This window comes from Bufo gargarizans, chromosome 6 (assembly GCF_014858855.1).
Source record: "Bufo gargarizans isolate SCDJY-AF-19 chromosome 6, ASM1485885v1, whole genome shotgun sequence".
Classification (NCBI taxonomy): domain Eukaryota; kingdom Metazoa; phylum Chordata; class Amphibia; order Anura; family Bufonidae; genus Bufo; species Bufo gargarizans.
In genome coordinates, this window is record NC_058085.1 from 196,369,218 (window position 1) to 196,394,872 (window position 25,655).

Genomic DNA, 25,655 nt, shown 5'->3' on the forward strand with positions numbered 1-25,655 from the left:
TTACTCACGGTTCCCGTGATTTAAGAGTAGCGCCAATTGATGAAATTACTCATGGTTCCTGTGATTTGAGACTAATGCCCACTAGAGTATGATGTCACCGGAGAAAATGTTGTCGGGAGATGACCTGTCCCTGGGTGTCCCTTTTGGCTATACCTGCCTAAAAGTGGAGCACCCGCCCTGAAAGGGGCAACCCCACTTCTCGGTGGCTAAACCCTTAAAGATGATGTAGGCGCAGATATATGCCCAAAAGCGCCCTCATTTATACCTGCTGTAATCACTGTGTTTGAAAATGGCACTCCCACTCTCAGGGGCATGACCAGCCAGAAGAAGGTGAGGCTCCACCTAACTCCCGGTATATGGAACGCAAATGCGTTCCACAATGATATAATATTAATAGAGAGTAATCTGTTACAAAAGTCAATAATATAATTACAAATTCCTGCCAATATGAAGGCGATATGGATAGCTAGCAGGTTACATTAAACCCACTGATGGAGGAAAAAGCCGGAGCGTGTGCATCCACTGGAGAAAGAGCAACTTATGGATGGAACGCACTTCTGGTGTGTGGAGTGCACAGAGAAGTGTTGTGGAATGCAAGCTGCAAGATGATAGAATTACACTACCATATGCGTTCCATCTCATTATTAGGACTATTCCACCTCCAGCTTTAACCATATATTCATTAATATTTAATATAAAAGGGGAGTAACAACAGAGAAAATTGTGCACATTGTGGTATCTGGATCGGCTAGCGTGGTATTTCTGCACTATGGTACTGCTGGTCCAGCCTATTTCTGTTGTACTCACAAAAACCTACAAACACCTCTTTATCTTATTAAATGATATATCTTCTCTTATATAATTATATATCACACTCATGCAATTAAGTTACAGTCATAAATACTGTAAAAAAAAAAAAAAAGTCACCATGCCGGTATTAAATCTATAACGACACTTGATATCATATCTCCACAGTTGCAAAAGTTACTTATTTATTTCTATGGTTTTTCATGTTTCCAAATGACCATAAATCCTCTTCCCCCTCAGAGAAAAGAAGAAAGCAAGACCTAAATAAATAAACAAACATCCTATCATCTCGGGGATAGGTGGACTCTGTGTGAACGTCCTTCATTTGTTACGCATACAACGGATATGTTAATACGTCTGAATGGGATTCACTTGGAGGAAGGGACATATTTAGTCCAGCAATGTGGAATCATTATACACGTCTATATGCCATGACCAGGGAGTACGGGCATCGCGATTTTTTCTGTCTATGACAGATGTTGACAATGCGTTGATGGAATTTATTTGGACTTTATTGGAATTTATGTTAACACACAATTATTTCTTCTTTAAGGAATATCTCTTCCTACAGCTCCAGGGAACCGCAATGGGAGCGTCTTGTGCGCCCTCATATGCAAATTTGTTCCTGGGGCTGTGGGAGAGAGAAATTGTTCAAAATACTGTTGGCTATGATGCCGTGCTCCTATGATCAAGGTATATAGACAACGTGTTCTTCACCTGGCAGGGTTCTGCATTCCAATTGGATAACTTTCTTAATAACCTCAATGAGAATGAGTTTAATATCAAATTGGAACAAATGGAAAAATGTGATGTGAACCCACCCTTACATATGCACACATGCATTGTCAGGATGGTCATGAGGGAGGGGGGGGCATACAAAAATTTGCTGTGACGCTGAGTCAGTTCAAGCTACACCCCTGGCTGCACGGTCAATATGCATAACCTATCACAGACTCGACCTAACAAGAGAGCACACCCAAGAGAATCAAACAAACCTACAAAAATGATTTAGCAAATGCCCATAACAAAAACATTAATAAAAAGTCAAAAATATATATCCTTTATTAAATAATAATAAAAATACATATATGAAAGTAAAAAAAAGAAATAGAGGAATCCACACACTATTCTGTTGCAGTACATTTTGGATGCCATTATTTTTGGTTTCCCCAAATTCAACCTATGCCTGCATCTACACCATACTATAGTGTATGTTTACTGGTCTGCATTGAGTTTGACCCTCACATGATAATTTTCTTTCCTACTTTAGTGTGGATTCCTCTATTTTTTTACTTTTATATATATATATATATATATATATATATATATATGTGTGTGTATTTTTATTAGTATTTAATACATTATATATATTGTTGACTTTTTGTGACTGTTGTAGGTTTGTTTGATGGTCAATATCCGGGCCATTTTGACTTGGTGTCATTGCCTTTCTTATGAGACAATTTATAGTTAGTATGTTTGGTTAATAACATTAAGATTTCATAAAATTAGTTTAACGTAATTTTTTAAACTGAGATACCTAAAACAACTGATAAAATCACTTGCATTATAGTCTTTTATTGTTCCTACATCACACATCTTTCTCATTTGCTTCTTTCATGACTAAGCACAGCAACACCTTATACACAACACATTTATTCTTAGAACTGTGAGAGTTTTTTTTGTGCACATGAAAATGTTGAATTTTTTATTGCACCCTTCATTAGCATGAAGTTCCAGTTTAACCATAGTGTTAGGGAATTGCATTATGACCAGTTCAGCAATATATGGGGGGCAGCAGGAAAAATAGAACCTCCTAGAAGCATGTGTATCGGAAGAGTACATGGTCATTCTGTTTCACAGAGACTGATGCAGCATACAGCTGGCGTCTAATACCTGGATCCGCAAAACACGGACACCGGCCATGTGTGTTCCGCATTTTGCGGACCGCACATGGCCGGCGCTATGATAATAATGTCTATTCTTGTCCATGGCTGGGAACAAAAATAGGACTTGCTCTATCTTTTGCAGGGCCGCCGAACAGGAAGTGCGGAAATGAAATTGCGGAACGGATGCAGACGTGCGAATGGACCCCTAAGGGTATGTTCACGTGTGGTATAAATGCTTCAGATTTGTTGCCGTGGATTTTTGTGCAGCAAAACCACAGCATTTTGCAATGCTAGCAAAGTGGATGAAATCAAAAAAATCCTCCCAAATTTGCTGACCTAGAATATTTTTATTACAAAAAGTAAAAAGCAAAAAGGCGCACTCCCAAGTCAAGTGAACAAGATCCATCTGGACTCTTTATTCACCCATAATGCAAAAATTAAGCTTCATCTTTAAAATTGTTTGGCCTATTATAAGGTAGATAGATACCTTGCCTTCTCAAACACCAGGACTTGCAAGCAACTTCAGCAAGACCCCTTCAGATACATTCTTCTTTACTGGGCCAGACTTACAGAAGCAAAAGTCAACATAGTTAACCTGCAGTCATTAGTCACTGTAGACTACCAAGCAGTCTACTAGAATTTTGCGGACCGCACATGGCCGGCGCTATGATAATAATGTCTATTCTTGTCCATGGCTGGGAACAAAAATAGGACTTGCTCTATCTTTTGCAGGGCCGCCGAACAGGAAGTGCGGAAATGAAATTGCGGAACGGATGCAGACCTATTCATGCAGACGTGCGAATGGACCCCTAAGGGTATGTTCACGTGTGGTATAAATGCTTCAGATTTGTTGCCGTGGATTTTTGTGCAGCAAAACCACAGCATTTTGCAATGCTAGCAAAGTGGATGAAATCAAAAAAATCCTCCCAAATTTGCTGACCTAGAATATTTTTATTACAAAAAGTAAAAAGCAAAAAGGCGCACTCCCAAGTCAAGTGAACAAGATCCATCTGGACTCTTTATTCACCCATAATGCAAAAATTAAGCTTCATCTTTAAAATTGTATGGCCTATTATAAGGTAGATAGATACCTTGCCTTCTCAAACACCAGGACTTGCAAGCAACTTCAGCAAGACCCCTTCAGATACATTCTTCTTTACTGGGCCAGACTTACAGAAGCAAAAGTCAACATAGTTAACCTGCAGTCATTAGTCACTGTAGACTACCAAGCAGTCTACTAGAATTGGCAGTTGGTCTTTTAACCACATAAAGTGCAACCAAAAACTGTGACAGGTTGTCTTGTCACTTCCACATCTTCAAAAATTTCTAGTACTGTCACTAAAGTATTTGAATTTGGTCTTACAAAGGCTCTGTGCACACAGTCATAATTAATATAGCTTTGAGCAGGACCTGTATATTTGGTTCCAATGATCAGATCATAATGTCATAAATGTATTCCATCAAGTGAGCTGCATGAGTTGTTAATAGCTTGTTCAGTACTACATGGTAGATCATCATGTTGATGTCACAAAATCCTGCTGAATCCAGAGCTATGAAAACAACCAGTCACAGAAGACGTTGTCTAACAGACAGTGTGGCTGACCTTATCATTCTATGCCTGTTGTGCATACACGCATAATTCTTAGCAGGATCATACTGGTACTATCTCTACTGCATTTATATGTTTGCCGATTATTAAAGGGGTTGTCCCATCTGGACATTTATGGGATATGCCATAAATGAACGTAGTGAATGAAAAGCATGACATGCATGCGTGGCGTCCTTTCTATTCACTGCAATCGGATTTCTGAAAATAGCCAGGTCAGCACTTGGTGATGTTTCCAAAATTCCATAGCAGTGAAAGTACTGTAGAAAGTCACACATGCAGCATCCTTTTCATTTTCAGCAGGGCCCCGTTCTTGAGATCATTTGAACTCATGCCTTTCCAACATTTATGACTTATCCTGTTGAAATGACATACATTTCCAAGATGTGAATATCTATCTATATATCTATCTATCTATTTATCTATCTATTTTTCTAATGTTAGATGGTGGCTGGTAAAGTACTATAGAGGGTGTATATCTCACTCAGAATGCTCAGATAGGTGAGGTAAAAGAATCCAGGAAAGCCGTGTGGTTTGCTAGGAAACTTTTCTTTTAAGTGTTTTATGGGCCTGGAGTTTTATGGAATGGCATATAGATGTTGGTAGAGGGACTTGCCATTACCTCCCCACTCCAGTACAACAATTTCCCCTAGCCTAAGACAAACCCAGGTGTAACTACTGTCCTCATTACTGGGGGAATGAATACAGGACTGAAAAAGTCATTCAGTCAGAGCCTGGAATCTGTTTGACCAGATGGCTTGGTGATGTTTGATCCGCCTGAGTTTGGTGATGATATGTTTAGTTAGTGCCCAGATAGGCAAGGTCAGGGGCGTAACTACCATAGAGGCCAACCATGTGACTGCTATGGGGCCCAGGGCAAGAGGGTGCCCAGTCTTAATTGGGATTATCTCCTCTTCTACTGGAGGGGAAAATTTGGTCAGGACTCTACCCTAAACTTTTAACAAATGAGGAAGTGAAACAATGGCCCAATGTGGGGGGCCTGGTTTGATCCTTGCTATGGGGCCCTTACTTCTCTATGTACGCCACTGGGCAAGGTATTTTCTTTTCTGGTTTATGTGCAATGTCTGTGGAGTGCTCAAAGTGACTGCTGTACGTTGATACCACTGTGCCAGTTTGGACCAAAATAAAGCATTGTTAACCTGCTGAATTTAGTGAAATCTATCATTGCTGCCCCTGTCCCCACACACAGACCTGCAACTCTATTCTATCAATCAATTTATCTATCTATCTATCAATCTCCTCTATCTATCCACACAGTATAGTTATATAAGCATCTGCTCTTTTGTTTATGGCGTCATATATATGTGCACTACCACTTTGGCTTTTTGAAATGTTACACATTTTGGATTAAAACACAAGCCTTTCCATATATCTAATTTGGCTGCTGTGTGCTGAGCCTGCGGTTGGATGGAAATGTCTTTGTTTTGTACTTACATCTTTAAGCATACAGCCCATCTTCTTTTTCAACTCCTCTAATAACTTTTGAGTGCAGGCCAACCTGAAAAAAAGAGTCTCCTATTACCATTCATTACCATTTGCTGCAAACACAAAGTGAAATAAATGCAAATGTAACTGTATTTTCACAAGGACATGTACTAAGTTCTGTAGATGCTTTAATTTAAAGGGGCTGCACACTTTTCTAACAATTCATGTGTCCTTGCTGTGTGTTATTTAATACTTTCATTGTTTAAATGCCCATTTTCCTGATGCCTGTTTTTCTAATTCTTTTGTGGTTTTATTCCCAGATGTAAATAGTCCATATAGTGGATACCTTTCTTCATCCACCCGTCCATTCTGCACTGCTCACTCCAGTCCTTCGTTGTACTGAGCAGATAGTGGAGGAAGTATCCTGCACATGCCCAGTGTACTCCTGCTCCACTTCTTCACGTCTGACAGAGTAGTGCCTGATGAAGAGTTTGGCGCATGCGCTGTCTAAGCCCCCTCCTGTGCACTCTCCTTTAGGGCGCTTCCTCTGCCATCAGTGCAATACAGTGAATGACAGGAGCAAGCAGTGCATTATGGACCGGTGGATGAAGAAAGGCATCCACTATGAGACATCATTTGAAGGTGCCGTGAACAGCAGAGGCAATGTTGACATTTGGGGATACATCAGGAAAAAAAAGGTCATTTAATAACATTAGATAACATACAGTAAGGACACACAAAATGTTAGAAAAGTGTCCAACCCCACATTCTTATTTGCTGCAAGCTGATCCGGCTGCCTGATCTGACACAAATGCCGGCTGTCAGTTGGACCAAAATCCTCTGTATGCAATGTATTTTGTCTGGCTGAAGCCCTGCATTTATGCCGGACAGCAGAATCCAGTAATGCCGGATCCCATGAACTCCGGTAGGCCTGCCAGAGACGTTTACCGGAGACGTGAACGTGGCCTAAGCAATATTTGTGACACAGGAAATGTCTTTTCTAAGCCTCTACAGCAGCGAGAGCCGGTCCTGTAAGCACTCCGTTCGCCCTCATATGGGCAGTCTGCAAGCATATTCTTACCTAGGAGTAGTGCAACATCCCTAGGGGAGAGTGGGCCATAATACGGCATCATAATTCATATTCCTAAATCTTCCATGTTATTTCAAGCTTCTTTGATGACAGAAATGTCATGGAAGCATTTGATCGCTGATTGTTTTCTACACAGACAGCATGTGCACATTTATAGAAATGAATAGTACTCTACGTACCTGAAGACATAGGCTGTAAAGTAGTACAATCCCCAAACGCACAGCAGAGAGACAACGGCAGCCAGCAATGCTACACACAGAAACATGCTTTAGAAAGTAATAGGACTATTACAATAAATCCAAACATCCATAGTGAATTTGTGATTTGTTTATAGCATTCGGGGGTTGACAAGGTAAAGTGACATAGTATAATGACATATCCTCCTCACATCAGAAATAGACTTCCCCCTTGTAACATAGGCTCTCAGGTTCACTGCCCGGTAATAAAGACAGCCATAGTGCTCCCTGAAGAAGCCGCCAATACTCCCAATGTGCCTGTCAGCTGGGACATCCTCACCCATCCACTTCTACGTCTCATACAGCAATCTAATGTTCTGGATAGTGGACGGTCTTGTCCGTGCTCGTGTGATAGTTCAATGCAGCAGAAACCTTTGCCTCAATGGAGACTTGGCTAAATGAGAGAAGAAACCTGGTGCCCACCAGACTGTAGGAGTTTGTATAAATAAAGGATTTTTAAAAAGTATTTTAAAGATGTAATGGAACAAAAGCATAATACATGTGTTTCTTGTCACATTTATGAAGTTTTCCCTGTTGGGGACAAAAGACAAAAACTTCTGGTATTTAAATGAGATTTCATAAAGCCTTTTCTCATAGGTACTTCCATTCTGTTTCTCTTCCATCTTCAGTCTATTCTTGTCTTTCATTAACCCTTTAGTCGCCAGCCTGTTTTGTGCTTTAGAGACCATGCAATAATTTTTTTGTTCCAAGGGCTATAACTTTTTTTTTATTTTACATTCATATAAATGTACGAGGGCTTGTTTTTAGTGGGAAAAGTTGTAGTTTTTCAATGGCACCATTTTGGGGTCCACATAATTTACTGTGATGGGAAAAACGGTAATACTACGTTATAAATTTAGTTGCTTCTTTTTCTGCATAAATAACATGATATCTTTGCTCTCTGGGTCACAACAATTACAGCGATATCAAATTCATATAGTATTTTTTTTACAGTTACACTACTTTTGCACAATAAAAACACTTTTAAAGAAATCTATTTGCATTGCATCTGTAGAGGGGAGTGCCTAGTAGGCGTATATCTATATATATATATATATATATATATATATATACATATGTCCCATTGTTATCTATATATGTATATATATGCATATTGGGCCCTGTAGAGGAAAGTGTATTAAATATTCCCTAGATTCAATTCCCTATCAACTCTTATCAACTCTTCATCCCACCAGTTGACACAGGTCCATGTTTGGTGTGATAGCCTGTAGGCCATGGCTTGCATTGTTAAGGTTTATAACAGCTGATCAGTACCTAGTCCTCTATTGTGCAGACCCCAAACAAGCTGTTGGTGACATGCTGTTTTTTATAGCATGGGTTATCCACACCTCTGCCCCATGGCCCAACACCAAATAGTCCAGCATTTGGGACTAGGGGAGAGCTTATCACCACAAACAGAGGAAGAGTGGACCTGAGATGAGCTGAGCAGCCCCTCCTGAATCAGAGACTATGAACATTGGTTGAGTATCAATAACCCCTATACCCCTGTATTCCTGCAATCTCTGCATTTATCCCTAGCTTGCATTAACCCTTTCCTACTGCCACCAATGCATCTCCAATAACCCTTTCATCCCCAGCATTGCCCTGCAATCTATAACCCCTGCAATACTCCTTGAACCCCTGCTATATCCCTGCATTAACCCTTTCTTACCCTATATTCTTTATATCCCTGCATTAACCCCTGCAATAGTACTCTGTACTATTAACCCCTGCAAGTTTAACCCCCATAGCCCCATATCTCTGTTTCCCACATCTATATTGTATTAACCCCTTGCTACCCTGTAGGGACAGTATAGAGCCCAGAGGGAGCTGCCACTTAGCATGTGTATGTAAGTGTGTTATTTAGTTTGTGGGGTGGAATTTTAATTGTGTATTGTGTTGTGTTAGCGTAGTTTAGGTGTATTGTAGTGTTACTGTATTGCGGTGTATGTCTATATGTATATATATTTATAACCATTGATATAAATATATATAGAAAATATAATAGACTGCAGACGTGTTATTGGTTTAACCTCCTCCCGTCACACTAACGCCGAAAGGCGTCAATGCTGCGGCGCTCCCAGGTCACACTAACGCCGATTGGCGTCATCTCGCGTGAGCCGAGATTTCCTGTGAACGCGCGCTCACAGGAGCGTGCGTTCACAGGATTGCGTAGTTCACAAGTTCATCTGCAGCCTGCCGGCCGCGATCATTGGCTGGCAGGCTGTGGATTTTTGAATCATCCAATGAAATGGTTATGTCAGACGCTATTTTGAAAATAGCGTCTGATATAACTCCTGCCTGGTCCTCTGGTGGTCCCTTTTGCTTGGATCGACCACCAGAGGACACAGGCAGCTCTGTAAGTAGCATCAAATCACCACACTACACATTAGATATTACCCTGTCATTTATTTAACCCCTTATTTAGCACCTGATCACCCATATTAGACTCCCTGATCACCCTGATCACCCCCTTATCCACCCCCCTGTCATTGATCACCCCCCCCTGTTAGGGTCCCTCATCCCTGCCAGGTAGTTAGCTACTTGCTAGGTAGTTTAGCGCCCAGCCCACCGCACCGCAGTCACTGATTTGTCGCTGATCAGCGTCATCGCTGTCACTAATCAGCACTAGTACTATATAGTATCTGTAAGTGATCAATACTGATCGCAATCAGATCTATATAGTACATTAGGGTCACCTTAGGTTCTACAAAAAACAAAGTGTTCGCCCGATCAGGCCTGATCTTGTGCGCACACTTGCGTTCAGTCCGCCCCACCGCAGTGACAGAATTTTTTTTTTCTGATCACTGCAAAAACCGTAAAATCGCTGCGCCGCTATAAAAGATCACTTTTGAGCTTTTTGGATCTTTATTAGCGATCGCAGCTTTACTTCGCAAGCACTCCTTTTTACTAGGTAGGTTTGCTCTTTTTCCTGGGTAGTCTCAGAGGAATACCCCCCTAAATTTAGTGAACCCAAAATGTCAAACAAGGGGTATTCCGCTGAAGAGGCCCATGTTCTCTGCTGCAATGTCCAGGGCACGTTTTGAGGTCATCATGTGCTTTATGCATTTCGCGGACAATAGCACCTGTCATCCAAGAGGCCACCCTGCTTATGACCGGCTCCACAAAATTCGGCCCCTCATAAACCATTTGTCATCCAGATTTGCAGATGCGTATACCCCTAATCAAAACATCTGCATAGACGAGTCCCTAGTACATTTTACCGGGCGCCTTGGCATAAAACAGTACATCCCCAGCAAGCGCGCCCGGTATGGGGTCAAACTGTATAAGCTCTGTGAAAGGGCCACAGGCTATACATATCGTTTTAGGGTCTATGAGGGAAAAGACTCAAAACTGGAGCCGGTCGGATGTCCTGACTACCTGGGGAGCAGTGGCAAGATTGTCTGGGACTTGGTGTCACCCTTATTCCACAAGGGGTACCACTTATACGTGGACAATTTTTACTCAAGCGTGGCCCTCTTTCGGCACTTACATATAGTCGGAATTCAATGCTGTGGTACCGCGCGACCTAGTCGCCGGGGCTTCCCCCAACGGCTCGTTAGTACCCGACTTGCACGGGGGGAGAGGGCTGCCTTGTGTGACCAAGAACTGCTCGCGGTGAAGTGGAGGGACAAGAGGGACGTTTACCTTCTGTCCACCATTCACGCAGACACGACTGTACAAATTGAAAGGGCAACTGGTGTCATTGTGAAACCCCTCTCTGTCCACGACTATAACCTTCACATGGGAGGGGTGGACTTCAATGACCAGATGTTGGCTCCCTATTTAGTTTCCCGCAGAACCAGATGCTGGTATAAGAAGGTGTCTGTTTATTTGATCCAATTGGCGATGTACAATAGTTTTGTTCTCTACAGTAAGGCTGGGAGAACAGGATCCTTCCTAAAATTCCAGGAAGAGATCGTTTCGGAAATCCTGTATCCAGGAGGGTCCGTGCCCCAAGGCCCTGATGTAGTGAGCCGGCTACATGGCAGACACTTCCCGTCTGTCTATCCTGGTACCCCAACTCAACGTTCCACAAGAAAAAGATGTCGTGTCTGTAGCAGGGGTGGAATAAGGCGTGACACCACCTTTTTTTGTCCTGACTGTCCTGACCAGCCTGCCCTATGCATAGGGGAGTGTTTCCGCAAGTTCCACACTCAGGTACACTATTAGCATAGGGATTGCGTACACAGGACAGGCACACAGGGGTCTTAGGGCCCTTTCACACAGAGCTGCCACAAACCTCTACTTTCACCTGGGACAAAGTGCATAATGCACTTCGCCACATGTTTGGGCGATTTGCGCTTTGCACATTGTCCCATGGGGAAGGAGAGGTTTGTCCAATAAAGGTAAAAAAAACAAAACAAAAAAAAAAAATCACCGGTAAGCAAAAAAGTTATTGTTCTGTTTCAAAAGTTTAGAAAAGTTAATGTTCTCTAAAGTTAATGTTAATAAAATTATTGCGTTGCGGCCTGGTTTTTTTTTTTTTTTTTTTTTTTTTTACCTTCCAGGTGGACCAAGCGATCAAGCAGCTGCAGCACTGATGTGCATTCTGACTGAAGCATTGCGCTGCTGTCAGATTACACGCAAGTCGGTGTATGCGGCGCTGCAAGACGAGATTTCTACTCTGCAGTAACAGATACGTTTGCCGAAGCATACGAGCTGAGGAGGAGGCGGCGTTCCTATGCTTTGGCAAACACTTTGTATGTAAAAAAAATAAAAAATCCCGGCAATGATTTATTCATCCACATCGATTGATGTGAATGGAGAAATCTGGTTTGCCAGGGCATACGAGCTAAGTGGGTATGGATGTTGGGCGGAGCTCCTATGTCCTGGCAGACGCCTTTCCCCTCCTTTTTTTTTTTGGGCAGAGATTTTTTCATCCACATTGATCGATGCGAATGAAGAAATCTGTGCCGTTCATTTTTTTCTTTCAGCCCAGAGGCTGAACGGAAAAAAAAATCTCATTACCTGTATGCTCAATATAAGGAGAATAGCAGAAACTCCTAATGCTGGCCATACATGTAATGATTGCGGAGACCCTCAAATGCCAGGGCAGTACAAACACCCCACAACTGACCCCATTTTGGAAAGAAGACACCCCAAGGTATTCGCTGAGGAGCATATTGAGTCCATGAAAGATTTAAATTTTTGTCCCAAGTTAGCGGAAAGTGAGACTTTGTGAGAAAAAAACATCAAAAAAAAAATCAATTTCCGCTAACTTATGCCCAAAAAATTTTTTTTGATGAACTCGCCAGGCCCCTCATTGAATACCTTGGGGTGTCTTCTTTCCAAAGTGGGGTCACATGTGGGGTATTTATACTGCCCTGGCTTTTTAGGGGCCCTAAAGAGCCAGAAAAAGTCTGGGATCCAAATGTCTAAGAATGCCCTCCTTAAAGGAATTTGGGCCGCTTTGCGCATCTAGGCTGCAAAAAAGTGTCACACATCTGGTATCGCCGTACTCAGGAGAAGTTGGGGAATGTGTTTTGGGGTGTCATTTTACATATACCCATGCTGGGTGAGATAAATATCTTGGTCAAATGCCAACTTTGTATAAAAAAAATGGGAAAAGTTGTCTTTTGCCAAGATATTTCTCTCACCCAGCATGGGTATATGTAAAATGACACCCGAAAACACATTCCCCAACTTCTCCTGAGTACGTTGATACCAGATGTGTGACACTTTTTTGCAGCCTAGGTGGGCAAAGGGACCCACATTCCAAAGTGCACCTTTCGGATTTCACCGGTCATTTTTCACAGATTTTGATTGCAAACTACTTCTCACACATATGGGCCCCTAAATTGCCAGGGCAGTATAACTACGCCACAAGTGACCCCATTTTGGAAAGAAGACACCCCAAGGTATTCCGTGAGGGGCATGGCGAGTTCCTAGAATTTATTTATTTTTGTCGCAAGTTAGTGGAATATGAGACTTTGAAAGAAAAAAAAGAAAAAAAGAAAAAATCATCATTTTCCGCTAACTTGTGACAAAAAATAAAACATTCTAGGAACTCGCCATGCCCCTCACGGAATACCTTGGGGTGTCTTCTTTCCAAAATAGGGTCACTTGTGGCGTAGTTATACTGCCCTGGCAATTTAGGGGCCCATATGTGTGAGAAGTAGTTTGCAATCAAAATCTGTGAAAAATGACCGGTGAAATCCGAAAGGTGCACTTTGGAATGTGGGTCCCTTTGCCCACCTAGGCTGCAAAAAAGTGTCACACATCTGGTATCAACGTACTCAGGAGAAGTTGGGGAATGTGTTTTCGGGTGTCATTTTACATATACCCATGCTGGGTGAGAGAAATATCTTGGCAAAAGACAACTTTTCCCATTTTTTTTATACAAAGTTGGCATTTGACCAAGATATTTATCTCACCCAGCATGGGTATATGTAAAATGACACCCCAAAACACATTCCCCAACTTCTCCTGAGTACGGCGATACCAGATGTGTGACACTTTTTTGCAGCCAAGGTGGCCAAAGGGGCACATATTCCAAAGTGCATCTTTCGGATTTCACAGGCCATTTTTTACAGATTTTGATTGCAAAGTACTTCTCACACATTTGGGCCCCTAAATTGCCAGGGCAGTATAACTACGCCACAAGTGACCCCATTTTGGAAAGAAGACACCCCAAGGTATTCCGTGAGGGGCATGGCGAGTTCCTAGAATGTTTTATTTTTTGTCGCAAGTTAGTGGAATATGAGACTTTGAAAGAAAAAAGAAAAAAAAAAATCATCATTTTCCGCTAACTTGTGACAAAAAATAAAAAATTCTAGGAACTCGCCGTGCCCCTCACGGAATACCTTGGGGTGTCTTCTTTCCAAAATGGGGTCACTTGTGGCGTAGTTATACTGCCCTGGCAATTTAGGGGCCCAAATGTGTGAGAAGTACTTTGCAATCAAAATCTGTAAAAAATGGCCTGTGAAATCCGAAAGATGCACTTTGGAATATGTGCCCCTTTGGCCACCTTGGCTGCAAAAAAGTGTCACACATCTGGTATCGCCGTACTCAGGAGAAGTTGGGGAATGTGTTTTGGGGTGTCATTTTACATATACCCATGCTGGGTGAGAGAAATATCTTGGTCAAATGCCAACTTTGTATAGAAAAATGGGAAAAGTTGTCTTTTGCCAAGATATTTCTGATCGTTTTTCTGTTAGTGGCGAATAAGCAAAAAACAGCAATTCTGGGATTGATTTTTATTTTTTTATGGTGTTAACCATGCGGAATAAATTATATGATAATTGTGTAGTCGGCGTCAGTAGAGATGTGTCAATACCAAATAACTGGAGAGATTTTTATTTTTGAATTTTTTTACATTAAAACTATGTAAATTTTGTTTTTACAAATTATTAGTCCCACAAGGGGACTTTTATATGTGATCCTTTGATCACTCACATAGTACATAGAACCTAAAAGTCCATGTTGTAGGTCAGACCAAATTAACAGTATTATACAGTATACAGGGCCAGTATAAGTAGGCGAGCCAGCATTGCAGCATGAAATACCGCCCCAACAGAACTAAATATCAAAGTACAGCATAAAATACTGCCGCCACAGCTGCAGTATTAAACTGTATCACAATCCTGAGGATGACAATACAGTTGAAAGCCAGGTGCATAAGTACCTGATGTACCTAGTATTAACCAATGCTGAGAGCATCAGATCACTTTGTAGCCAGACAGTGGCACTCAGCAGGGCTTGGGCGGCCCTCTGGTCATTGGCCCACCAGGAAATTTCTCTATAGGGTCTATGGCCAGTCCGCCTCTGACTGTTCCGCTGCTATGAACTACCATGCTCTGTACCTCATGTCTGTGTGTAACCATCAAATTTATGGCTTCTATGAGAGACTGTCACAATATGCTAATTGATTCAAATTGCTATTCAAGTTAAACCTTGCCACGTCTGTGTGAGTTACTGTGCCATCCTTGAGCAATGCACCATGTAATAGACCACAACCAGTGGCGTACTGCCCATAGAGGCAGACCACGCCACTGCTATGGGGCCCGCGGCACTGGGGGGCCCGTAGCGCAGATAAGGCCCCGCCCACTCATGACCTGTAGCCGGCTATGCGGCTGCTTTTCTCCCCAGGGCCCCCCCCATGTTTAGCTGAATCGCCTCCCAGAGGCGCGGCTAAGGCCCTAGACACCCGCCCCCCTCCTCAGCGCGGTCTGCAAACACCCGATCCTCCTCTCGTCGGCGTCCCAAATCCCGCGCAGGCGCAGTGCCGGCGATTGCCTGCGCCTGCGCTCTGATAATACGGCTGAGGGCAACAGCTTCAACATCGTCACTGGGCATGCGCCGAGCCCAGTGACGATGTTGAAGCTGTTGCCCTCAGCCGTATTATCAGAGCGCAGGCGCAGGCAATCGCCGGCACTGCGCCTGCGCGGGATTTGGGACGCCGACGAGAGGAGGATCGGGTGTTTGCAGACCGCGCTGAGGAGGGGGGCGGGTGTCTAGGGCCTTAGCCGCGCCTCTGGGAGGCGATTCAGCTAAACATGGAGGCGTTAGAGTTTTCATATTTAGGCGGGCACGGCACTTCAGAGGGGCACCGTGGAGAAAGAAAACCGCCCCTCTGGGCTCCAGTCCTTACAGCGTCATTTGCTTATCCTAAGAATCGATTTTTAGAAGAAAGGACAAGACTGACATGGAAAAGAAGAACACAGATGGAAAAAAGGTACTTTATTAAACATGGATCCATGAGTACCTTTTTTCCATCTGTCTTGTTCCTTTGATTGTGAGTCTTGTCATTTCTTCAAAAAATCGATTCTTATGATATGTAAATGACGCTGTAAGGAGCCCAGAGGGGCGTTATTCTTTCTCCACGGTGCCCAGGAACGCCCCTCTGAAGTGCCGTGCTCGGCTAAATTTGAAAACTAATAACGCCTCCAAGTTCATCTAAATCGCCTCCCAAACACGATCCTCCTCTCGCTGGCATCCCAAATCCCGTGCAGGCGCAGTGCCGGCGATTGCCTGCGCTATGATAAGATGACTGACGGCACTACGCCTGCGCGGGATTTGGGATGCCGGCGAGAGGAGGATCGGGGTGTTTGCCGCAGAGCGGCACTTAGCCGCGCCTCTGGGAGGCGATTTAGATGAACTTGGAGGCGTTATTAGTTTTCAAACTTAGGCTACTTTCACACTAGCGTTCGGGCGGATCCGTTCTGAACGGATCCGCTCATAATAATGCAGACGGAGGCTCCGTTCAGAACGGATCCGTCTGCATTATTTTTAGCATAGAACAGCTAAGTGTGAAAATAGCCTAGTACGGATCCGTCCAGACTTTCAATGTAAAGTCAATGGGGGACGGATCCGCTTGAAGATTGAGCCACATTGTGGCATCTTCAAACGGATCCGTCCCCATTGACTTACATTGAAAGTCTGGACGGATCCGCACGGATCCGCACGCCTCCGAACGGCCAGGCGGACACCCGAACGCTGCAAGCAGCGTTCAGCTGTCCGCCTGTCCGTGCGGAGGCGAGCGGAGCGGAGGCTGAACGCCGCCAGACTGATGCAGTCTGAGCGGATCCGCCTCCATTCAGACTGCATCAGGGCTGGACGGCTGCGTTCGGGTCCGCTCGTGAGCTCCTTCAAACGGAGCTCACGAGCGGACCAGCGAACGCTAGTGTGAAAGCAGCCTTAGGCGGGCACGGCACTTCAGAGGGGCGTTCCTGGGCACAGTGGAGAAAGAATAACGCCCCTCTGCGCTCCTTACAGCTTCATTTGCATATCATAAGAATCGATTTTTTGAAGAAATTACAAGACTCGCAATCAAAAGAACAAGACAGATGGAAAACAGGTACTCTGTTAAACATGGATTCACGAAAAAAAAATTGGGGGTAAATTGCTAGTGACAGATTCCCTTTAAGGCTACTTTCACACTTGCGTTCAGAGCGGATCCGTCTGGTGTCTGCACAGACGGATCCGCACCTATAATGCAAACGCTTAGATCCGTTCAGAACGGATCCGTTTGCATTAACATGAACAAAAAAAAAAAAACATATTTTTTTTTGTTCATGATAGTGCAAACGGATCCGTTTTGACTTTACATTGAAAGTCAATGGGGGACGGATCCGTTTGAAAATTGAGCCATACTGTGTCAACTTCAAACGGATCCGTCCCCATTGACTTACATTGTAAGTCTGGACGGATCCTTTTGCCTCCGCACGGCCAGGCAGACACCCGAATGCTGCAAGCAGCGTTCAGGTGTCCGCCTGCTGAGTGGAGCGGAGGACAGATGGAGCCATACTGATGCATTCTGAGCGGATCCGCATCCACTCAGAATGCATTAGGGCTGGACGGATCCGTTCGGTGCCACTTGTGAGAACCTTCAAACGGAACTCACAAGCGGAGACCCGAACGCAAGTGTGAAAGTAGCCTAACATGGCACCCCAAATAAGGAGACCTGCAGGCTGCAGCAGATATCCCATGTGACAGGTCACCCCCAGGAAACCCCTAACAGTTTCTGTAGGTCATTAGTGTTGAGCGCGAATATTCGAATTGCGAATTTTTTTCTCGAATATCGCAATTTCGAGATTTCGCGAATATTTAGAATATCGTTCTATATATTCGCGAATTCGAATATTCGTTTTTTTTTTTTTATTATTAAATATTTTTCTTTCCCACTTCTCTAAAGTTGTTCTTACCTGTCCTTTGGATTCCTGGCTTCCTGGCTGCTCCAGTCAGTGGCGTTTTCAACTTACTGCTATATTCCATATTAGCTAAATTACAATCTAATCTATATGTGTATTTTACGAAATTTCGCAAATTGCGATGCGAATAATATAACACGAAATAATCGCATGAAGATTTCAATTTAGCACTGCTATATTCCATATTCTAGCCTAATATGGAATATAGCTGTGCTAAGTTAGCACTGCTATATTCCATACTAGGCTAGAATATGGAATATAGCAGTGCTAAATTGAAATCTTCATGCGATTATTTCGTGTTATATTACTCGCATCGCAATTTCGACTTTTGCAAATGTTCTTAATATTGCTCTAACTTCGTCTTTTAGAATATTACGAATATTCTAAAAGACGAAGTTAGAGCAATATTACGAAATTTCGTAAAATACACATATAGATTGTAATTTAGCTTATATAGTGCTATAATCCCTTTTTTTTTCCTCTAATTTTTTTTGCCTCTTCTGAATTTAAGTTTTGTAAAATATGTACACTATTAAAAAATATTACTATAGCAGTATATTAGCTTAAATACAATCTATGTGTATTTTACGAAATTTCGTAATATTGCTCTAACTTCGTCTTTTAGAAATTTCGTAATATTGCTCTAACTTCGTCTTTTAGAATATTCGTAATATTCTAAAAGACGAAGTTAGAGCAATATTAAGAACATTTGCAAAAGCCGAAATTGCGATGCGAGTAATATAATACGAAATAATCGCATGAAGATTTCAACTTAGCACTGCTATATTCCATATTCTAGCCTAGTATGGAATATAGCAGTGCTAACTTAGCACAGCTATATTCCATATTAGGCTAGAATATGGAATATAGCAGTGCTAAGTTGAAATCTTCATGCGATTATTTCGTATTATATTACTCGCATCGCAATTTCGGCTTTTGCAAATGTTCTTAATATTGCTCTAACTTCGTCTTTTAGAATATTACGAATATTCTAAAAGACGAAGTTAGAGCAATATTACGAAATTTCGTAAAATACACATAGCTTGTATTTAAGCTAATATACTGCTATAGTAATATTTTTTAATAGTGTACATATTTTACAAAACTTAAGTTCAGAAGAGGCAAAAAAAATTTAGAGGCAAAAAAGGGATTATAGCACTATATTAGCTAAATTACAATCTATATGTGTATTTTACGAAATTTCGTAATATTGCTCTAACTTCGTCTTTTAGAATATTCGTAATATTCTAAGAGACGAAGTTAGAGCAAATCACGAAATTTCGTAAAATACACATATTAGCCTAGCCATAGTCAATTAGCATAGGAACGTTGCCTTATACTATCAAGATAAATAATCGCAATACGCGAAAAAATAAATTCGTATATTATTCGCGATAATTTGAATAATTACGAATATTCGATTTCGACGAATATAACACGAATATTCATTCGAATATTCGCGAAATATCGCGAAATCGAATATGGCACCTCCCGCTCATCACTATAGGTCATGTATAAATTTATTTAATGGGGGTGTGGCATGGGAGGAGCAAAGTCAGGAAGTGGGAGGGGCCATGGTGGGTAGTGGGTGGGGTTAAGGGGCCCAATTCAGATTTTTGCTATGGGGCCCAGTGATTCCTATGTACGCCTCTGACCACAACCATAAGTTCTTAACCCTCTTAAATATTTTTAGCAAACTGAATCAGCCAAGAGCTGCATGTGAATTTCTACTCCCTTTGCACATCTGGCTGCAGGAGCATCAGCAGCCTGTAACATAGGAACAACCTGGTAATTCGGGAAATGTGATGCAAAGCCTTGGGTATGAGCCACAATGAAATATGATGTAAAATTGTAAAGTAATGGTTTAGATATGTAGTTAATGCTACACTGCATAATGTACTGTATGTTCAGTAATGTGTAAAGGTCTGATTATCTGAAGCTGCAGTACACAGACAAAGATGATCCTCTCTAATAAACAGATCGCTGGCGGCAGCAAATTAATTTCTAATTAAATTGACATTTCCCTGAAGAGCAGGTACTACACACTTCATGGTCAAACAGTGGACTTATTATATATAATACTATGTATTTGACAATCTATTGATTGTGTTCATCAGGAGGGCAGCCAAGCACTAAATGTGTTATTTTTGCATTGTAAAGTACAATGTCAATTAACGTCCCATAACGAGATTAAGCAGCTTGTAGATGTTTAATTAAAAATCAATGATGCCAAGACAAGATTGTCTCTTCAGAGCTAGATTTGTTTTCAGGCTGTGGACTGTCAATGTCTCGGCCTTAGGATCTACTCCAAAATCAGATAAACATCTGAAAGGTCATCCTGAACATTTTATCAGTCAGTGTATAAAATATCCTGTAAGACAGCACCGTGCCACCAAGCCTCATGTAGTGGTTAAGTTATTCACATAGTACTTACAAACGAGGAGAACTTGATACTTGAAAGTAATCTTCAGCAAAGTTTGATAGCACATCAAATACACATTACATAAGAATGTGATTGGGAGATCGGGCTGATGCAAAGCTCACTAATGCTGAGAATGGAGGGTGGGGATCACCTGTCCCTTTTCTCCACATAGATGTGGCTGCGTATTTATGGGTTCTCTACATTAGGTACTCCACAAAAGAATCCATGTGGCTCCTGTTGGTATTAGGGCATATAGCAATCAACCATCTACTACCTGCCAGATATTAAAGGGACACTGACAGGCCCAATTAGCATATTTAGGTATATATATGTCAGTACAGGTCTTCTAAAGTCTATTAAAATCATCTAAGTAGCCCCCCTGTCCACCTTATAAATACCGAAAAATATAAAGTTTTATAACCTGCTTGTCCGGTTATGCGCCCAGCCAGCCGCTCCCAACTGCCGTTCTGAAGCCCCGCCCAGCTCATCAATATTCACTTAGCTGGGCGGCGGCTACAACTCTCCCGACTCGCGATCCTGCGCATGGCCCTGTCACGGAAGGTGTACAGGAAACAAGACAATACAAAATGAATATATGACTCACTGGATCCAAAATTATGGAACAAAAAGGGAGACCCCTGCATAAGACCTGGCACTCTCCCTGACTGCTCAGCCTATGCGAACATCCCAATGGTAGATGATCGCATATCCTCGTACCTCGACTGTATAACACCTGAACACCCTACAATAGTGAGGGGACACGACCACCGGCTCCCTACACTAGACACGGAGGGAGTCAGGGTCACCTGGGATCCAGCAAACAGAAAATCACAAATGAATGTACAACACAATTATCTTGTAGAAGACTGGGAAATAGGATCAGCATGCACACACACTCCAGGAAGTTGTATAAACCGCACACTAATGCATTATGGGGAGGAATTTAAAGGGATGCAATCAGTCCAACTACATGACAGCTGAGAGAGGCTAACGAGATGAAGAACTGAAAACCAAAACAAAGAAAGCTCAAGGAGGAGGTTCTGAAAGGCATCTGTCAGAGCTTCTCAGATGTCTGGTTGTGACAGGCCCATTCAATCCTCTGGGCACGTGCTCCGTCCAATCTTCAGCGCATGCGCCCGGCCGGGGTCACATCGCGCCTGCGTACAGAGCGCTGCAGCCTCTGCTTTATGCGCATGCGCCGGGCACTTGAGTCGGGAGAGTTGTAGCCGCCGCCCAGCGAAGTGAATATTGATGAGCTGGGCGGGGCTTCAGAACGGCAGTTGGGAGCGGCTGGCTGGGCGCATTTTGACATGAAACGCCGCCCCTTGGGAAGATTGGTGACCGGACAAGCAGGTTACAAAACTTTATATTTCGGCATTTATAAGGTGGACAGGGGGGCTACTTAGATGATTTTAATAGACTTTAGAAGACCTGTACTGACATATATATACCTAAATATGCTAATTTGGCCTGTCAGTGTCCCTTTAAGTATGTCCTAATAATGCCACCAAAAGAGCTCCAAGCCATTATGGCATGGACTCAACAAGACCTCTGAAGGTGTCCTGTGGTTTATGGAACCCATAAGTAGGTAGCAGAAGTCCAGTATGTTATGAGGTGGGGTCTCCATAGACTTGTTTTCCAACATATTCCATAGATGCTCAATTAAATTGAGATCTCCGAAGTTTGGGGGCAAATGCAACATCTTGTACTGTTTGTTTCTCAAATGATTCCTGAATAATTTTTGCACTGTGGCAGGGTACATTATCCTGCTAAAAATGACCACTGCCATTTGATAATACCATCTCTATCAAGAAGTGTAATTGGTCTACAACAATGTTTACATTTTCCTGAGAAGGTGATGCGAAACACGTGTTGGGGTGTTTTTGGAGGAGCAAACTTCTTGGTCTGTATACTACTATGTATTATTTGCAGTGCCATACTTTGGTTATACTTATATTAACTCCTGTTACGTGTTTACATTACTGTCTACACTCACCTAAAGAATTATTAGGAACACCTGTTCTATTTCTCATTAATGCGATTATCTAGTCAACCAATCACATGGCAGTTGCTTCAATGCATGTAGGGTTGTGGTCCTGGTCAAGACAATCTCCTGAACTCCAAACTGAATGTCAGAATATGAAAGAAAGGTGGGCTACAACAGCAGAAGACCCCACCAGGTACCACTCATCTCCACTACAAATAGGAAAAAGAGGCTACAATTTGCATGAGCTCACCAAAATTGGACTGTTGAAGACTGGAAAAATGTTGCCTGGTCTGATGAGTCTCGATTTCTGTTGAGACTTTCAAATGGTAGAGTCCGAATTTGGCGTAAACAGAATGAGAACATGTATCCATCATGCCTTGTTACCACTGTGCAGGCTGGTGCTGGTGGTGTAATGGTGTGTGGGATGTTTTCTGGGCACACTTTAGGCCCCTTAGTGCCAATTGGCCATCGTTTAAATGCCACGGGCTACCTGAGCATTGTTTCTGACCATGTCCATCCCTTCATGACCACCATGTACCCATCCTCTGATGGCTACTTCCAGCAGGATAATGCACCATGTCACAAAGCTCGAATCATTTCAAATTGGTTTCTTGAACATGACAATGAGTTCACTGTACTAAAGTGGCCCCCACAGTCACCAGATCTCAACCCAATAGAGCATCTTTGGGATGTGGTGGAATGGGAGCTTCGTGTCCTGGATGTGCATCCCTCAAATCTCCATCAACTGCAAGATGCTATCCTATCAATATGGGCCAACATTTCTAAAGAATGCTATCAGCACCTTGTTGAATCAATGCCACGTAGAATTAAGGCAGTTCTGAAGGCAAAAGGGGGTCCAACACCGTATTAGTATGGTGTTCCTAATAATTCTTTAGGTGAGTGTATGTGACCTATGTTGTGGTTCCTCCATTGGCTGATCTGTCAATATATTATTATATGTTTGCAAATTTGAAATTATATTTAATAAAATATTGATTTATTTTCATAGAAATCTGTGTATGCAGTGTGCTTGATATTTATTTTTCGGTGTTTATCATTTATTTGCACCTGCCATTGAGGAACCCTTTTTCTAGGTGTATTAAATTTATTTTCTGTCATAACCAGTGTTAACATTTACAGCAATTTGGGCTACAGTAGCTGTTCTCTGGGATCGGACCAGATAAGGAGGCTTCAATTACCATATATATCAATGAGCCTTGGGAGCTTGTAATCCTGTTGCCAGTTCACCAGTTGTTCTTCCTTTTAGCATTTTCACTAAACTCTAAGGGCTGTTTCACATGAGCGGATGCCGTGCGTGGCATCCGCTCCGTGAAAGAGTGCCAAGACCCGATGAAGACTGCAGAGGCAAGGAGCATTAACATGACTGATAATGCTCCGTGCCTCTCTGTGATCTCTTTACTACGAAATCACAGTGACAACTGTCTTCATCGGGTCTTGGCACTCTTTCACGGAGCGGATGCCACGCACAGCATCCGCTCGTGTGAAACAGCCCTAACTCCTGCATACTGGAAACACCCCATAAGACCTGATGTTTTGAAGATGGTTTTTTGTCTAGACATCACAATTTGGCCCTTGTCTAAGTTGCTCAGATCCTTACACTTGCCCATTTTTCCTGCTTCCAAAATATCAACCTTAAGAAGGTTTTAATGTTGTAATTTCAAACTTAAAAGGGTTCTCCGGGAATTAAGAAAATAAAATCACTGAAAATTCTTAAATAATAATTTATTATAAATATATTTAAAAATACCTTTCATAAGTTATAATGACTTGTTTTATCTAGGGAACAATCTTCAGGAGAAAAAAAAAATGGCCGTTGTCCTATAAGTATACACAAAACCTGTCTTAATCACACAGTAGGACAAGTTACTATAGGGCAGAGCTGCCTCATCATCCTCTCCTATTTGTCAGGGACTATTATTCTAAATACAACTCATAAAAATTTTAGCCGAATCTCTGTGGGAATGGAGTTCATAAGGAGACAAGAGGATGGGCAGGACAGACTGTAGTAATGCATACAAGTGCTGCTGCTCATTAGCCACACCTCCTCTCTGAACTTCATGTCTCCTCATAAACTCTATTCCTACAGAGATTTAGCTGAAGATCTTATCATCTATATTAAGGATTATAATACCTGACAAACAGAGCAGAGATAAGGATGAGGCAGCTCTTTACCTCCGTGCTGAAGTAACTTGTCCTTCTGTGTGATTAGGACAGGTTTTGTGTGTACTAATAGGATGGCGGCCATTTTATTTCCCCTGATGATTGCTCCCCAGACAAAACAATCCTTTATTACTTATTAAAGGTATTTGGGAAAATGTTTATAATAAAGTAATATTTTAGTATTTTCATTTTCTTCATTCTTAGAAAACATCTTTAAAGAGGACTTTTCACTAGAATAAAACATCTAAAATAACTATACAGACATGGAGAGCGGCGCCCAGGGATCTCCCTGCACTTACTGTTATCCCTGGGCGCCGCTCCGTTCTCCCGGTATAGCCTCCGGTATCTTCATAGTTAGGCTCCACCCAGGGGAACCTGCCGGCGTCTCATTCGCCCATGCTGTAGCGCTGGCCAATCGCAGCGCTCAGCTCATAGCCTGATAGAGAAAAAAGCCTCTCAGGCTATGAGCTGAGCGCTGCAGCAGGTTTCACTGGGTGGAGCCTAACATATGAAGATACCGGAGGCTATAACGGGAGAACGGAGAGTCGCCCAGATATAACAGTAAGTGCAGGGAGATCCCTGGGCGCCGCTCTCCATGTCTGTATAGTTAGTTTAGATGTTTTATTCTAGTGAAAGGTCCTCTTTAAGTAACTTCCTGTTCTGCAACTACAAGAAACAGTTGAGCTTCCAAAATTGGGTGGGACTATTGATAGATATAGATATTGCTTTAAAGGAACACTAAACACAGAAAATGCTTGATAAAATAGAAAGTATATTATTGCTTCCTCTATTAATTGTCTGTATAAATTCATTTTCTCTGTATACCACTTAAGATCAGTCATGGCCACTCCTCTCCTCCATCGCTATCCAGTGGTGTGCTGTAAGATAACTTGCTGGAGTAGCAGCCTCCCTCTTTGCCTTGTCTGCAGTAATTAAAGATAAGTAAACGCCAACCCCTTTGCCAAACCACACCCGTCAGCAGCCAAAAAATTGAACAGATTAGTAGATTAACCACTGTGCTCTCTGCAGGATTTCGACAAAACTGCCTGTTTCAGGATCATTGAGAAAATGCTGCAGACTGATGAACAGGGAGACAACTATACTTTACTTTCATCATATATATCTAGGCTTAGTTCTCCTCTAACTGTTCTGAAAGACACAAGGTCTGTTAGCTTTCTGGTTTCTTTTAAAATGCAGTCATTTGCTTTTCCCTGCTGTTCTGAATTCAGAAGGATGTAGCACTGCAATACCTGAATAGCCATGGTCACTCTAGTCACTTTGGAGAACAAGGGATATAGGGCCAGGGCCTAGAGATTTATGGACTTGGCACTTACATTTGGTA

At 42.4% G+C, this 25,655-nt stretch overlaps 1 protein-coding gene across 1 annotated transcript in view; it reads right to left on the reverse strand.

Moving 5' to 3' along the window:
* LOC122942083 overlaps positions 1-25,655 on the reverse strand; it is a 95,257-nt gene that overhangs the window by 35,879 nt on the left and 33,723 nt on the right. Inside the window, exons 5-6 of the mRNA XM_044299577.1 lie at positions 7,015-7,084; positions 5,755-5,818 (exon numbers count right to left, since the gene is read on the reverse strand). Of these exons, the coding sequence (XP_044155512.1) occupies positions 5,755-5,818; positions 7,015-7,084 (134 nt within the window). The remainder of the gene's footprint in view (positions 1-5,754; positions 5,819-7,014; positions 7,085-25,655) is intronic.